Source organism: Gambusia affinis, linkage group LG06, assembly GCF_019740435.1.
Source record: "Gambusia affinis linkage group LG06, SWU_Gaff_1.0, whole genome shotgun sequence".
NCBI lineage: Eukaryota > Metazoa > Chordata > Actinopteri > Cyprinodontiformes > Poeciliidae > Gambusia > Gambusia affinis.
The window spans coordinates 30,654,952-30,672,350 of NC_057873.1; the positions used below are offsets into that span (position 1 = coordinate 30,654,952).

General features: G+C 42.6%; 2 protein-coding genes across 2 annotated transcripts in view; both read right to left on the minus strand.

The window, feature by feature from the left end:
- Positions 1–17,399, minus strand: part of LOC122832560 (neprilysin-like) — a 93,800-nt gene that overhangs the window by 44,113 nt on the left and 32,288 nt on the right. Inside the window, 4 exon segments of the mRNA XM_044119429.1 lie at positions 340–433; positions 544–680; positions 782–880; positions 2,990–3,124. Coding sequence (XP_043975364.1) covers positions 340–433; positions 544–680; positions 782–880; positions 2,990–3,124 — 465 coding nt within the window.
- LOC122832561 (neprilysin-like) lies at positions 14,347–16,809 on the minus strand. The gene is made up of 4 exons (XM_044119431.1): positions 16,729–16,809; positions 15,294–15,463; positions 14,531–14,566; positions 14,347–14,462 (listed from the first exon to the last, which is right to left on the minus strand). The coding sequence occupies exons 2-4, from the start codon at positions 15,424–15,426 to the stop codon at positions 14,404–14,406; spliced, it is 228 nt and encodes a 75-aa protein (XP_043975366.1). The 5' UTR covers positions 15,427–15,463; positions 16,729–16,809; the 3' UTR covers positions 14,347–14,403.

Consider the following 17,399-nt stretch of genomic DNA (forward strand, 5'->3'; position numbering starts at 1 on the left):
AGTGATCACCGATCATGGTCATTCAGAATTCTTTTCCAGCCACATTTCTCCTTTAGTAGATTCTGAAAATCTCCTCAGATGTTTTCTCGTGTTTGATGCATGACAGTGATTGGACCCCTCTCAAACACACTGACATCTTCCTTGTTTTAATGACATTTCAGAGTCTATTAAATGTAACATCTATAAAACTTCCTTGTACCTTTTTGTTTTCAACTACAAGTAATTTTTTACACCTATACAATAACTTGCCATTTTGAAATTATTATAAAGACATTGCAAGGACATTCATGAAAGTAGTTTTCCCAAGTCAACATGTCGAGGTGATATCCTGCTGTGTACCTTAAGGAAAGCATTCCTGGTGTTTCTGTAAGCTCGACTCAGCTCACCTACCATTTGCATAACAAACCGCCAAACCACATAGTTTTGCACATCCCTAAGGAACAAAACACAGCAAGGACAAGGAGATTGACACAATCCGCATACAAAGATAAGCAATTTCTCTGAAAAACAATAGCCATCTCTGACTTGTATAATCTTACACACCTCTTGGTGTATTTGGCTAATACAGTTTTGAGTTTTCCGTAATAGTATGGGGAGTAGTTGATGATCTTTTCCGATTTGGGAACCTTGATGTTCACGGTGTCCATTATCTTAGCTGTGTAGTAACTCCAGTTGAATTTCTTCAGGTTAAGCCGAAACACAAACAAGGAAACCAAGTTTAAGATATTTGACACTAAATATAAATAGTAGAAATGCTCACAAGCTAAGATGCTAACATTACCTGAAAGTCAACTTCAAAAGTGAATATTCTATTCATCGACCTCAATTCCATTTTGTTGTAAAGCAACACTGGATCCCTCCACTGCGGTGAGTCAGTGGCCTAGGAGAAAACAAAACACAACAAAAAGAAACATAGGACAACAGCTTAAAAATTTCATAAAGATTCTGTTTCCCCAATATTTTACACTCTTGGTACATCTCCAGAAGCATCAAGCCCAGGAGCTCTCAGGTCTGTAAATGTCAGAGTTTGAATGGTTTAACTGCTTTGTAATACTGAGAAGCGGAGTGGAGAGGAAGCAAAGCATGTTAGCAACAGGAGAAGCGCAGATTGACAAAACAGGGTTACTAATCTGTTGACTTCTAGGAAATTCTTGGTGTGACAAGTTAACAAGCTTGTCTCAAAAGAATGTGCATATGCCCAGAATTATTTTGTACTGTGAACTTTTTATGAATATGCTAGTACACTGCGATGAATATGTCGAACAATGCCGGTTACATAAATGCCTAATAAATATGGAAGGGCTTTAAAATACTAAATGGATAAATGTGGCCACACTTCTCTGTTATAACATTTGACTGTTCCACCATCTTAGCCGTACAAGTAGACCAGATGTAAAAAAGCAAAACAAAAATAAACAGCATGTATAAAGACAAATGGTAGGGTGTTGAAGAAACCATCCATCCATTTTCTGTTCACCCTTGTCCCTAATGGGGTCGGGAGGGGTGCTGGTCTCTATGTCCAGCTGCGTTCCGGGCGAGAGGAGGGGTCACCCTCAACAGGTCGCCAGTCTGTCGCAGGGCAACACAGAGACAGACAGAACACACAACCATGCACACACACACTCACACCTAGGGAGAATTTAGAGAGACCAATTAACCTGACAGTCATGTTTTTGGACTGTGGGAGGAAGCCGGAGAACCCGGAGAGAACCCACCATGCACAGGGAGAACATGCAAACTCCATGCAGAAAGACCCCGGGCCGGGAATCGAACCCAGGACTTTCTTGCTGCAAGGCAACAGCTCTACCAACTGCGCCACTGTGCAGCCCCTTGAAGAAACCACAAAAGGGTAAATTTATTTTCTCCACTGAGGTTGCTGACAAGAAAAGCTCCAACAAGCCCACCTAACTCCCCAAACCATACATGTTTTTGTTTACATGAAATACTGCAAACACATTTTTTTGGCTGAGTCTTGGACATGATCAGTGTCAGTAGCTGTCTTTAAATGAGTCCCAAATTCAAAGTTTCCACATCCCAAAGTCCAGTACCAGAAGAGAGCAGCACTGGCTGCGTTTCTAAGAGTGTCTTCAAGGCAAACACTACGACTGTTGGATCAAAGCAGACCATCAATCCAGCAAAGACAGAGGCTAAGGTGGAAAAACTGTACAGTAGTTCTTGGGAGGGCTGCACAGTGGCGCAGTTGGTAGAGCTGTTGCCTTGCAGCAAGAAGGTCCTGGGTTCGATTCCCGGCCGGGGATCTTTCTGCATGGAGTTTGCATGTTCTCCCTGTGCATGGTGGGTTCTCTCCGGGTTCTCCGGCTTCCTCCCACAGTCCAAAAACATGACTGTCAGGTTAATTGGTCTCTCTAAATTCTCCCTAGGTGTGAGTGTGTGTGTGCATGGTTGTTTGTCTTGTATGTCTTTGTGTTGCCCTGCGACAGACTGGCGACCTGTCCAGGGTGTACCCCGCCTCTCGCCCGGGACGCAGCTGGAGATAGGCACCAGCAACCCTCCCGACCCCATTTAGGGAAGAAGGGTGTAAAGAAAATGGATGGATGGATGGATAGTTCTTGGGAAGTAATTTAATTATTACATGAGATGAAAGGGCTAATAGATCTTTAGATAAGATTTAGGGCTAATAGGGCTTTAAATAAGCTTTTCAGCAATTTTTATGTGTTTTAGTAATACCATTTTACTTAATTAAAATCATTAAGGGAAACTTAGTGTGATTAATAATGTAGCTATTGGATGAATAAATTAATAATTATTTTTTTTCCATCATCATTCTTAAACATTAAGTGTATAGTTGTTCAGTGGTTTGACTAATCCACGTATTTTAGGTTTGAGCAACAAATTATTAACATGCAGTCCTTACTGATGGAAAAACAAACTGTGAAGATCTTTATCTAAGCAAAGACAAAAGCCTGGCCTGGTAATGTGTGTCACATTTCAGCTTAAGTGATCTCTGAAAGAATAGATGTATGCTCACACTGGCGATGTCTTTCTCCAAATCCACAACTCGTGTCACCTCTGCTCTTAAGCCCGTTTCGTCGATTTTCAGTCCCCGGTCAGTGCGGATCAGCTTTGCCAGATCAAACATGAACTGCTCATAAGCTCGGCATGCCTGTAAAGCACATTAATAATGTTTGTTTTCCCAAAATAAAAAGTGTCTCCTTGCACAGACCAACTATAGCTACAGCTGCTTACAGTAGCTGCTTTTTGTTCATCAAATCAACTGTTCACATTCAGCTGTAAAATAAAACCAGAGTCTGTTCCAGTAACATTTGATCTGTCTTACAAAGATTTTCTTCCTCACCTTTTATTTACAACAATCCACTGACAGCCAATATTTTTCCCTATAGCTTAATCCAAACTATTGCATTTAAGCAGTGCAAAGAAATTCAATCATGATGGTGATGCTTTAATTGGGTTGGACAATATGGCTGAAAAACATCACAATGACTGTTTTATGTCATTTAATAGAAAATTATTGATATATTGATTGATAGGTTTTTGTTTTAAATAGTTGAATACTGCCAAACTAGTAGCATGAAATTTTCTGTTTCATCCACAGTGTTCACTCTACATCATTGTTTATTGTTCAAGCAGCTATGAGATACAATGGTGAAACCTTAAAGTGCTGCTGCATGAGTTTCTCAACAGGTTGCTGCTAGGTTGATGATATCTTCCTTGCTTATAAGCAAAATATATAAGCTATAGCTAACTAAGAGTTTGGGAAGCTATTGCCTTTCCCCTGCCTACATCTCCCAGAATGCAATGTGGATCTGGATTGGAGTTCAGTGAATTTGTTATTGAATAGTCGATTAGATGTACTATCTATTAATATTGATCTCGTGTCTGTCACGACATATTATTGATTTTGTTGTTCAGCTTTATGAAACACCAGCAGTCCATGTTAACCAATCTTTCAACAAAATAAATCAGCACAAACACAGATTAAAATTTTGTACTGCTTTGGTTACGAATTACTTCCACATGACCAAATAACTATTAAACATTTCAGCACACCTCTGCAAAGCGACCCTTGCAGGTGTAGTAGTCTCTGGACAAGAGGCCAAAGGATATTTGTTGGTCCAACTAAAAAGGAACGGAAAACAAACAAACAAAAAAGAAATCAAGACAATATTCTAGTTACCAGACATAATGATCATTATGTAAACAGGTTTGCCCAACAGACTGAACTTTCTCATTACAAGAGACACTTGTTCAAGAATTTAAGTATGTCACGTTTATCAGCTACCTGGCTGCATACAATAGAATAATTAACTATTCTTTGATAGGTTTTTTGTTTTAATTAGTTGAAATATTGCAAAACTATTGTTAATTTTCCTATTTATGCCAAATATTTTATTGTTTTCCAAATTTCAGGGATCTTTGCAACATAAAAGAAGAAGGTGATTTATTCCTCTAATTTCAATGCATATACTGTACTAAAACATTTTGGACTATTATATAGTCCAAAATCATATTTTGAATTTTTGTAATGTTCAAATCTTCTGGGAGATTTTGTTTTTGAGATTTTTATCAACTGTAAGCCCAAATAATCAAAACTGAAAAAAATAAATATGCTTGGATTGTTGTTTACACACCCTGTCAAAGTTAGAGAAAAATTAACAGACTGAGTACTAATTTACTGCGATGCACTATCAGGGGTTTTACAGCCGCAAGCTTTGTACGTACATAAATGATGTGTGAAGTGGAGTCTCTGTCATCAGCGCGAATGATAAAGTTAACAAGGACTTGAATTCCATATTTCCAATTTAACCTGGCAATGACATCCTCTAACCTCCAGGTTTTTTCTGAAGAAATAAGATCGGAGGAAGGAGGATGTACGAGGGAAGAACTGCAATAAGTGATTTAGAGCATGATGGCAGCGAGGGGAACAAGGGTAAAAATGCAATACCATAATTATCCTCCCAGTTGTCCACAGCCATGGGCCACTCAAAGATGTCTGGCAGCATGTCGAGCAAAGGAGCTCCTCTTTTCTGCTCAATTAAGTCTACAGTGCAGTATTGGTGGAAGTCAAATGGAAATTAATTAACATACAGTAATTTTATACAAACTGAAAAAGTAAAATTGGAACATGCATAATTAAGATTCACTACAGTTTCTAAATAGAAAATGTAACCCTTTACAACATATCCATTTCAAACAAAAAAATTGTAAAAAAAATTATCATTTTCCTTCTAGGTTTTCACTTAGAAATTGAACCTGTTTGTTCAGTTTTGGAATACTGAACAATACTCTCGAGGACTGGACTTGAGCACCCCTGGTCTAGATTATGTATACATACGTAATATATATGCAACACTTTTACAAAAGGGAAAGATGAGCATGTCTGATATTACATCTAATATTATATTTTTATCTTCCACATTCTGAAAGAAACAGACAGCCTTCAGGATTTGTACCAAAGGATGCCTATACAAAACATAACAGTATATCTAAAATGGACTAGTCCAGTCACATCTTATGTCTGCTGACTCACTCTCGTTTATGCAGGACTTGTAAAGTGTCTTTGCCTTGGTGAGAGCAGCAGCCTCCCTCTCCACCTTCTTTTCAAGGACACCTGCATATAAGAACAAACAAAAGCACACATGAAAAAAAGGACAAAGATAAAGGTGAAATTAGTGTATCTGATAAAATTTAGAGGGTGAGGGTGTAGGGTGAGCACCATATGTCTCCAGAAAAAAAAAGAGCTGTTTTTAGATATGGAGCCTTGGCGAAAATTCAAACTGGGAGACTCGACCAACTTCTCCACATCATCTAATCACCACGCAGAGCCACAGCTAACCTGGACTGTAGCTCCACACTGCTCCAGCCAATCGTCGTCCAAGGACACCTTTAAAAGTTCAAGCTAACCTGGAGTCTTCCTGTTCGTCAGCCGTGCTTCGAATAGTCTGCTGATTTGCTCGCAATCATGTCTAATTCTGATTCAGACAATCCATTTGCCTTCCCCACTGATCCGGTTCATCCATGCCCAGGCCCGTCGCACAGGAGCGCTCGTCTGGCCACTCGGCTTACCCCTTTACCCCCTTCTGCTACTCTAGCCTTCCACAGCATCTCTTCCGGCTCCGACCTGGATCCCTCACAACTATCTTCTCTCACTGCTCTCCTGCCCCTCGGTGACTCTTCTCCCTCTCCCCCGGCACGTCTTACCCTACCTTCTCCTCCCCGTAAGAGATCCAAGAAATCCTCTCTCCCTCCAGCCAAGAGCCCCTGCGGCTGGCACCCTGCCACCCGGGCTCTCGACCCAACCTCCTTGGGCCCTTCCACTTCACAGTCTCGTGTTCCGGTTCCACCTCCCCTGGCTTTCACCCCAGCTCCAGCGTTAGCAGCTCCTGCTGTTCCCACGCCCTACCTTGCGGATCCGACCCAGCCTTTTTCCGATTCAGACCACCTTACCTCGGCTCTCATCTCTTCAGTCAACCTCCTCCAGCACACTGTTTCCTCCCTCCCAGATGGGCTCCAAGACTGCTCCCTCACTGCGCTGGCACAACCACCGGCTACCTCCAGCACTCTCCCTAATGCACAGCCAGCTCCGGTCAAATTCACTCTGGCCAACGCACTCCCTGGATGCAACTCAGTTAAGATGTATCCATTCGCTCCCTGTTTTCGCCTCACAAACCTTCTGAACACACCGCTGCGTCTCCTCATTCCCGTTAGGCCGCTCCTACGTTCCCTCCTACGCTCTCATCTCTCCTGAACTGCGATCTAAGATCCTGCAACGACAGTACGTGAACCTCGTTTCTCTCATTCTCCCATCTCCTGAAGTGGATCACTGTGTCTCCTCAACGGATGGACTCACCGCTATCTTTAAATCCAGCGATCCCCGTTTATCTAAAAATCTCTCCATCGGAGAGTTTCTGGCTGGCTTCAGCGTCTATCGTGACGTCATATGCTCAGTTTACCCAGACCGCCGTACAGAACTTGACTTGTATCTCTCTCTCACTGCTGATCTTATTCTAAAATACGGTATATCTTTATTTTAGCAATATTATAAAGCGTCCACCGCCAAAGCCGCAACGACTCTGTCCCAATCCGGCATGTGCACGGACTGGTCAGTCCTGAACACAGAACTGCTGATCATGTTCACTTAAGCCTCACAAGTTCCGCAGTCAGCCACCAGAGCGCGCTCTGCCCCATGATCCCTTTGGCTGCCTCTGCCCCACCGCAGTCCTTGTCCAGCCCGGCCGGACAGTGGCTCGGTCGCCGGGGTCGGAAGGTCGAGGTATTTAACAACCGCCCAGTCTGTAACAACTTTAACGAAGGGATCTGCTCCTTTATAAATTGCCCTGTCCTCCACTTATGCAGTTTCTGCAAAGATGCTCATCCCAAGTCCATCTGTCCTCGGCGTTTGCCCCTGGCCGGATGCTCCGGCAATCCAAGCCCTGATTGCTCACTCACTGTCTATACCTTTTATCATTCACGAACTAGCCCTCCTCCTTCGCTCCCACCCCAATCTCTCCTTCGTGAACTTCCTACTCACCGGTCTCTCCCAGGGCTTCCGCATAGGCATTCAGTCTCATCCCGCCACCACTTTTGTTTGCTCCAACCTCTGGTCCGCTCTTAATGAACCTGACATTGTGACTCGCCTTCTCTCCCATGAAGTCTCAAATGGCTACATGATAGAACCCCTCCGTTCCTCCCTTTTGTCCCCATTCCACGTAAATCCACTCGGGCTGGCTACCCGCAAGGACTCCGCAAAAAACGTCTCAAACTTTCCGCCCCCACGGCGGTCCAACCTCCAGCATTAATAGCCTCATTCCCAAAACCCCCTTTTCTCTGTTATGCTTCGGTAGATCACACCATCTCACTCATTAAAGCAAGCGGGTGGGGGGCCTGGCTTGCCAGAGCTGACATCACCAATGCTTTTAAAGTAATGCTGGTACACCCCTCCGATTGGCATCTCCTAGGTACCAAGTGGGAAGGCTCCTTTTATTTCGCAGTAAGGCTTACCTTCGGCAGCAGAAGTAGTCCTAGCCTGTTCGACAACCTCTCCGAAGCGCTGTGCTGGATACTTCTCAACATCTTTAGAGTTCTCGCAGTCCTTCACTTCCTTGACGACTTTCTCCTCATTGACCCCCCACGCCCTCTCCCGGTCCATCTCTGTCCATACTTCGCCAGCTTTTCACCCACGTAGGCATGCCCCTTTCTGCCAAGAAAACAATCAGCCCCGCTACAACCGTTGAATTTCTGGGAATTACACTTGATTCAGTCTCCATGGTCACTTCGCTGCCCGCGGATAAACTGTCCCAAATCCGAGAAGTCTCCAGCTCTTTTGTCTCAGTATCCACAGTCTCTAAATGCCAGCTCCTCTCGCTGCTGGGCAACCTTAATTTTGCCATGCGAATAATCCCCCAGGGCCAGTCTTTCATCTTGCACCTACTCGATCTGGCCAACTCGATCCCCTCACTATCAGACCGCGTCGTCCTGGATGGTGGCTGCCGTTCAGACCTCGCGTTCTGGTCGAAGCTACTTTCTGATTGGAATGGCATCTTCTCCTTCTCAAGTGACGTCATCCTTTCGGCCGACTCGCTTCAGTTTTTTATGGACGCGGCCCCGTCCTCGGGTTTTGGGGGCTTCTTCAAAGGAAAATGGTTCGCAGGGAAGTGGGCTCCCACTTTTCCCCAGTCAGAGTCCTTGACTTTTTATTAAATAGTCCCCATCACCATAGCATGCTGTCTCTGAGGCCGTTTTTGGAGCAGAATGCGAATCTCGGCTCGCTGCGACAACGCCGCCATGGTTCAAGCCATCAATAAAGGACGCTCTCCCTCCAGATCAATCATGCCTTTCATCTGTCGCATTACATGGCAGGCCGTAACTAACAACTTTATCATAACATCTCAGCACGTGCCCGGCCATTCGAACGCCATTGCTGACGCTCTGTCCCGTTCTAAATTTCAGGTCTTTCGTCATCTTTGCCCCACCGCTGACGTTCACCCAGAACCTATCCCGGCCTTAGAAGATCTGGCACTCAACTAAGTTGTTCTTTTCACTCCCTCTTGTGTTCAGCTCGTCATCATATTAAGTCGGATCTAGCTCTATCTACTCTCTCCTCCTATACTTTTGCCTGGCGAATCTTCGCCAAGTTTTGTTCTGCTCTCAATATTCGCCTTTATCCTGTCCGCATATCCGTGGTTCTCCCGTGTCATCACCTACTGCTTCGACATTTGTGGTTTCAAACTCACATACAGTTTGCATACTCCACAGTTTGCTCACAGGAATCAATTTCCACGCTAAGCTGCATCAGCCTAGCTTGTCCACAAGTCTCTTTTCAAACCACACGGTGAAATTTCTCCTGAGAGGCATATCTAAGCTCAGCCCTGCTAACCCCGGTAGCAGAAAACCCATCACTCTTCCGTTATTGAGGAACCTTATTGCCACACTTTGTTCTGCCCCTTTCTCTCCTTATCTAAAATCGCTCCTCTCCAGTGGTTTCAAGTCTTTTTTAAAGTCTTTTAAGACTTAGCAAAATTACTTCCATGTCCAAAGTATTCAATCCGTCCAGTGATCTACCGTCTCCAATCTTAAATTCTATCCGGACCACTACGATCTCCTTATTAAACACTCCAAAGCTAAGGGTCCCTGTACCATCTCTATAGCACGCACAGACGGTTCGTTCTGCCCTTTTCACGCTATGTTTAAATACACACTGAAAAGGCACAAATTCTGTCCCAATTCCAAACCTCTATTTCTTACACCAGAACACTTTCCCATGACCGCCGACTGGTTCACCCTTCATCTCAGACTGATTCTAACGTCCTGCAGTCTGCCTCCTAGCCAATATTCGGGCGACTCTTTTAGAATAGGCGCAGCCACATCAGCCGCCATTCACGGTCTTCCTACAGCTACCCTCCTTCAGCTCGGCCGCTGGTCATTTCCTCCTACATCAGATCTGAACATATCACAGTACTCAAAGCCCAATGTTCCCTGTCCTCAGGTGAGCATCTCTTCAAATAACTGGTGGTGGAGCTCAAGCCATCTCTAATATTTATTTAATACCTAGGGAATCTCGCTGGGCCTAACAGGCCCTCAGCCCTGCTGGCTGGATGTTTGCAGTCCATCTACGCTGCTTCACCATCAGTCCCGCCAGCATGTGGGCCCAATCGCCTATCAGGCTTGTCAGACTACAGGCACGACCGACGCCTCTCAGTTTCAGCAGACTGCAGGCCCCAACTGACGCCAATCAGATCGCAGGCCCCGACCAAAGCCTATCAGTCTCGCCAAGCTGCAGGCCCCAACCGTCGCCTATCATTCTTGTCGACTGCAGGCCCCAACCGTCACCTATCAGGCTTGTCAGACTGCAGGCCTCAACGAACGCCTACCAGTCTTGTCAGACTGCAGGCCTCAACGAACGCCTACCAGTCTTGTCAGACTGCAGGCCTTGACCGACGCCTATCAGTCCCATCAGACTGCAAGCCCTACCGATGCCTATCAGTCCTGGCAGCTTGCAGGCCATGACCCACGCCTATCAGTCCTGTCAGATTGCAGGACATGACCCACGCCTATCAGTCCTGTCAGATTGCAGGACATGACCCACGCCTATCAGTCCTGTCAGATTGCAGGACATGACCCACGCCTATCAGTCCTGTCAGATTGCAGGACATGACCCACGCCTATCAGTCCTGTCAGATTGCAGGACATGACCCACGCCTATCAGTCCTGTCAGATTGCAGGACATGACCCACGCCTATCAGTCTTGCCAAGCTGCAGGCCCAACCGATGCCTATCAGTCATCTCAGACTGCAGGCCCCAACAGTCACCTATCAGTCTTGTTAGACTGCAGGCCACAACCAACGCCTATCAGTTTTGCCAGACCGCAGGCCCCAACCGACGCCTATCAGTCTCATCAGACTACAGGCCCTACCAAAGCAGCGCGCCTATCAGTTTTGCCAGACTGCAGGCCCCAACCGACGCCTAACAGTCTCATCAGACTACAGGTCCTCCCAATGCAGCGCGCCTATCAGTCGTATGACTGCAAGCCAGCCAGGCCTCAGCCCAGCTCCCTCTTTTGTGGGGAAGACTATTCCGAGCTCGCCGAGCAGACCTCCCGCTCACAGCGATTCTCGGCTCGCTGTCTTCTGCCGGGTCCGAGCGCCAAAGAACTCGAACCATTAAATCTTTTTAACTGCTATTTTCTTCTCTGTGCGAGTCTCTCCAGATTGAAATGGAGCCTTGGCAAAAATTCAAACTGGGAGACTCGAAAAGCTTCTCCATATCATCTAATCCCCACGCCCAGCCACAGCCAACCCGGACCGGAGCTCCGTGTAGCTCCAGCCAATCGTCGTCCAAGGACACCTTTAAAAGTTCAAGCTACCCTAGGGTGTTCCTGCTGGTCACCTGGGCTTCGACCCTCCTCCTCCCCATCTCCACCTTCACCATGAGGGACGTCCTCCAGGATCCCCTGTGCTCTCCCTCTCCAGGCTCCGCTCCACCACCAGTTTTGGTCCCGGGGGAAGACTATCCTGAGGTCGCCGAGCAGACCGCCTGCTCACGGCGATCCTCGGCTCATGGTCTTCTGCCGGGTCCGAGCGCCAAAGAACTTGTACCATTAAATCTTTTTAATTGTTATTTTCTTCTCTGTGTGAGTCTCTCCAGATTGAATTAGCTCCAACTGTGTGTGTGTGTGTGTGTGTGTGTTATTAACATAGAATGTAATAGAAACCCTCAGAACCTGCTTATGTTCTTTATTCAAAAAAACATTTCAGTTAAAGGCATCTTGAAGTGGTTACACTTTGGAATTAAGTTAACTTGCCTTGCTGTTTGTGATATTAGTGAATAATAAATACACAGAAAAACAAAATCAATACAAAGAAAAACCCAAAACCTCACAAGCATGTTTCTTTACAGAATGAATATCCCCCAAACTCTAAAATAGGCCTTTGTTTTTTCTTTTCTTTTACAATCAACTAAAGGACTCAACCTTGAGTCCTCAGGAGATGTTGTTCTGTAACTTTTAATGACTCCAGTGCGTCAAAACACCTCAATTAATTTTGTGATTATTATCAGGAACTTTACAGTGTTGAGGGAAAAAAAAAAAAAAGAAATTCTCCTGAACACTATGGCCATGCCTGTGTTCAGAGAAACAAGCTGTTAGGTTTAATATCTCTCTTTTTTTAAGGCTATAGTTACATGCATGCTTATGCACTTTATTTAAAAGCACTTTTTTCATTCAACTTTAAAAGCAGCACTGTCATAAAGTGCGGTATATGAGGTGGTGAGGCAGGACGCAGCAGACCCAGAATGAGACGAATGATGGTTGTTTAATCATGAAAATAAGGCACAAAATATTCCAAAGTTCAAAATGAGCGGAAGACAAAAGGCTCAACACTGGTAGGACAGGTAACAAATGGACAGTGCAGACAGACTGGTTGGACAAATTCGACAAGGACCCGACAGAGACACAGGTGACACTAAATACACAGAAGGTAAGAAGGGAATGAGACACACCTGGGAAACAATCAAGGGAAGGACATAAAACCACAGAGACTCAGAGACACAGGAAACTCGAAATAAATACACAGAAAAACACAGATCAACACAAAGAAAAACCCAAAACCTCACAAGCATGTTTCTTTAGAAACAATCTTTTGTAGTGTCTTTGTGGGAGATATCAATGACTCTGCTGGACAACTGTCAATGAAGGACTCTTCCCTTTGAATGTGTAGGTCACAACATGGAGTGTCACAGAATGTATTACAATTTTGTATCAAAATTTACAGAGAAAAGAAAAATGTTTCAGATATATCTCTGTCAATGAAACTGAATTTCAAATGGATTATTTCATAACTCACACTTGTGAACAAAAATAAAAACCTCTTAAAATACTGTTACCTTTGAGGATGACCTCCAAGTTGGCGTTTAAGATGTTGTGCAAGCCGTATTTAGTGTGGGCCTCTGGGATTATGTTCTTTTTCAGCCATCCTCCACAGGCATATTGATAGAAGTTGTCACAAGGATCCATGGTAGCATCCATGTTCTCAATGAGGCGAGATGCTTTAGAAAATTGAGAGGTTTATTGGGAGGGAAAAAAATCTTAAACAAGTATGAAATAGTTTGCAACAGTATGAGCTGGAAGAAGTCCTGTCAAATTATGCAGATGAAATTCAATTTAGTTCTGCTAGAAAGACTGTCAGGACTGTAAAACTTAAGAGAGAGAACTGGAAGGCAGGGAAATAAATTAGCGAAAAACAAAGCAGAAGCAAGACAGAAGAACATAATGCAGATCTAGCTGATGAGAAAGAAGTCTGAGCATTGACAAGAGTGCTCAGGTATGTACCAAGAAGTGTTCCAGACAAAAGGCCTTTCAAAATAAAACAGGAAGTCGCCTCAATTAAGATTCTGATTATCAAAAACTGCAAATGAAAACTCCACACACTAATTAATACTCTGGCATTCTGGGAAATATGTTTAATCATCTTACACCAAAGTGTTCAAAGATAAGATTAGCTAAGAACCTGTTGAAGGACAAAGGCTGCAGCTGATTAGCTGAATGCTAGAAAAAGGAAAGCAGCTACAAAGCTCTGTGATTACAGTGATCTAATCCTCCTACAAAGTTAAAAGGCCAAAACGCTCACTTCAGATACCAACACAAAACTTAATTTATTTAAGCCTCACTGGAAAGTGAGGTTAAGTTATTTAAGTTGGGAATAAATACTAAGAATTTATTGAGATTGCTTTGATTATTTCCACTGATTTAATTAAAGAAAGTACACTTATCTCTGAATAATTTGCACTGAATCAAACTACGTTTTAGCAAAGCTGGTTCCAAGGTAAGAGCTCTTTGTTGTAGGCCTTACAATAAAAATGGAAACTAAACTGTTTAAATGTTTAACTGGACAAATTGGGAAATATTCTGTGAAGTGCCAAGTGTTCAGTCAATGAAGATTTAAAACAAAAAAATCAGTCTCGCTGTTTTGATGTTTTTGATCCCTATTAATCACACATTAACCGAAATGAATTAAAAACATTGACTTTTCCATTGTAGGATTTTTAGGATTTATACTTGTCTGTATATATTTTTTAAAGTCTGTCATCTAAAAATGTCCCCCTAACATTGTTTAAATTTAAATGTGGATCTGCATCAACTGCATGAACTAGCAAACAAAATTCATGCTATTCTTGAATTGTTCTCAACAGACACCCAGAATCATTCTGCAGGCCGCAAATTGCCTCCAGGTTGAACTTTGGATACCCCCGTTTTATAACTTCTTGGTTAATCTCCAACTTCTAAGACTTGGAGCTTATTCTGTTTCATTTCCTGTAAGAAGTAAACTCCTTGGTACTACATGTAGAACATGCACAAACCTAGAGCTGATCATATCTGTTTTATTGTGGTTTTGACTGAAAGAGAACATGTCTCATTGGAAGAGGCCATTTTCATTGAGCATGTCTAAAATGCCTCTGCAGCAGCCTCACTTCTCCCATGCCGGCTCCCTCTGGGAAAAGTCAAAGCCTTCAGGATGAAACAATAGAGAGAGAAAACAAACAAACACAAGCTGCTTACCTGACCGTGTGCAGTCAGCTGTGGTGCAGATTTTATCTGCAATAGAATGTAAAACACATTTCCATTATTCAGTGGGTTTTTCAGCACTCAGTGGTGATTATGTCTAAATCAGTTCCTTCTTCTGTTCTCTTCTTCTGCATTTATTTTTATTAATTAATTTGTTAATTTGTTGTCAATTGGATGACCTTTCCTGTCAGGATCATCTGCCATCATGACCTGTTGAACTTTGGCAATAACTAATCTATAGATCACCAGCTTGTGATAACTCAAACTCTATTTAACGGCTTATTTTAAAGCAGAAGCTTGAAGCAGTGAAAATCTAAAACTTGAACGTTGAACTGAAAGAAAAGGCTTGGGCCTCGCTTCTCAATTTTTCGGAGATCATCATCCTTTTTGGAAAAAAATAAAAACAAAACATTTTCTAGTAAAAACGCAGTTCTTAGAATCAAGCCTACATTTAGAAATTTGAGACAGTGTTTTTGAATCATTAAAACCTTTTTAACGGGATGTTTGAATGCATATTTTTCTTTTTTTTATTCTGTCCCAGAGACTATATTGAAGGACAGTGGATAAGCACACAGAACATATATGAGCAAAGGGCAGCACTTGTGCATGCTCTTAGTGAAACCTAATGAATGTCCTAGACAAATCCTTTCGAATAGATGATTCACTTGTTTTGCTCATACGTTTGAGTTTATTAAAGACAAGAAAAAATTAATAAAACATATGAGTGTCAGTGGTAATCCTTACTTAAAACACTTACCGGACTGGGTGGCAAACAAGATGATGAGGACAACAATGACAATGAAGAACAAAGAGGTGATAGTAATGAGGCCGATTTCCAGAGAGGTCCAACGGGGCTTCTTCGCCAATTTTGGAGTATCGGTCTCTGTCATTCTCAGGTCACCTCTTTCACCGGCTGCAGCATCTCACCTAATGGGGAAATAAACCATTAGTTAATTCATTAACAAAGCTCTTCCTGTTACTCTTACTGAATAAGATCCTGTTTACGCCTGTTTTCTCCAGAACCACCAGCCATCAGTTTCCAAAACTCCAGATCAGCCTACAGACTTCAACAGACGCTCAATAGAAGGGCCTCAATGCCTCCAATAGACACCATGAGAACATAACTAAATGGCGAGGTCACTATCACTGTGGTAACCCACCACATCGTGGAGTTGCTGTCATTGCCAACACTTTCACAAATGTTTGCAAAAGCAGTCTACATGTCTAGATGCTTAATTGTATACACCTGTAGCCATTGAAGTGATTGGAACATCTGATTCTGGTAATTTGGATGGGTGAGCAAAAACTTTTGGCAAAGGGATTGTAATTGTTCAATACAACCTATGTTTTTACTTTACACTCTAATAATTCATTGGCACATTTTACCTTGTCATTATATATATATGCCTTGTTGTTGTTCTTCAATTTCCAAATATATTAGTGTTTGTGAGACAATATGTAAATGACAAGCATTAACTTAAAATAGTTGCAGAACAGCGCTTTATGAAATTTGTTTAATTTACTTTTATGGCACATACGTCAAATTGAATATGGCGGACGCCGTGGCGTATCACAGCAACCGGCTGACTAGCTCAATGATTCGTCTATGTATTCATATCTACGATGAAACCTATTACAGAACAATTCCTTAAATACAGAGACAAATAAAATTCGGATTAATATTAGTATATATATATATATATATATATATATATATATATATAGATATATATATATATATATATATATATATATATATATTGATCCCCTTTGTCAAAAATACTTTAAACTGAACAATGCACGACATCAATCTCAAGCTAACGTATTGAGTTGTTAGCCTTAAGCTGTGAATACCACTACCGCAAAAATAATTTTCAAATACCAAAAACAGACATTTCAAGACATCAGCAGCCAGACAACGTTGTATGCGAAAACATGCAATTTCCTTACATGTTTCCTTACAGACTGTTATTATTCATAGTAACCGAAACTAAAAATCTTGCCGTGTGAATTAAGTGTTTGCTAAAAGTATTTTCAACAGTATTTAAAGGACATTGTAAAATATTTACAACGGTTGTTGAATAAATAAGAGAAAGGTGGCAGGGAAATATTGCTATGAGTAGATTAAAATGTAGAATTTATTTGGGCTGTAAAGCAAAACAAACAAAAGAAGACAAACGTGAAAAACTTACAGATTAAGTTCAGTTCAACGGAGCCCGCTACTATGGCGACGGAGCTGAAGCCTGTCATGCTTTTTGTGACGCTCTTTAACGTGAACTTAGTTATCAAAGATATATGGCTGGATGTGACGTGCGATTAGGGGAGGCCATCATGGAAAAATAATATATAATGATAAAATAATTTAAATTGTTATTTTCACCCTGTGGTTTCGGATTATTTTTTTCTTCAAACTCGCTGAATTTTCTTAATTTACCATTCAAATGCTCGTAAGCGCAGCTGGTTGCCACTGGATGAGAGCATGCTCCTCCTGTCGGTACGTCGCCAATAAAACGGCTAAAAAAACATTTAATATATGAACTGATTTTCCATAATTTAGCTTATGTATATAATGTAAAGTTTTTCTTATCGCCAACTGATCATAAACGGCAGAGAACAGATTCGAGGCGAGGCAGGCAGTTTTCTTGCCTCATGGCAGGGGGCGCTCATGATCCCCGACATTGTGACCCCACAACTGCAGAGAAAGAGACAGTAACAGCGAGCTAGCAATGGAGCTAGCCATACAGCAGAGTCAAGTGCAGCGATATATTTATAGTTTTCTCCTCTTACCACAGCAATCGCTTATTAATAATCACAAAATAAACATTAAGCCTAAAACCATACTACTGCAACAGACTGAATGTTC

Coding starts and splice junctions, on each gene's coding strand:
- LOC122832561 (XM_044119431.1), bottom strand. CDS start 15,426: ATGACAGAGACCGATACTCCAAAATTGGCGAAGAAGCCCCGTTGGACC. Junction 14,567..15,293: donor CTTGTTTGCCACCCAGTCCG/GTAAGTGTTTTA, acceptor ATTCTATTGCAG/ATAAAATCTGCACCACAGCT. Junction 14,463..14,530: donor AGCTGACTGCACACGGTCAG/GTAAGCAGCTTG, acceptor GACTTTTCCCAG/AGGGAGCCGGCATGGGAGAA.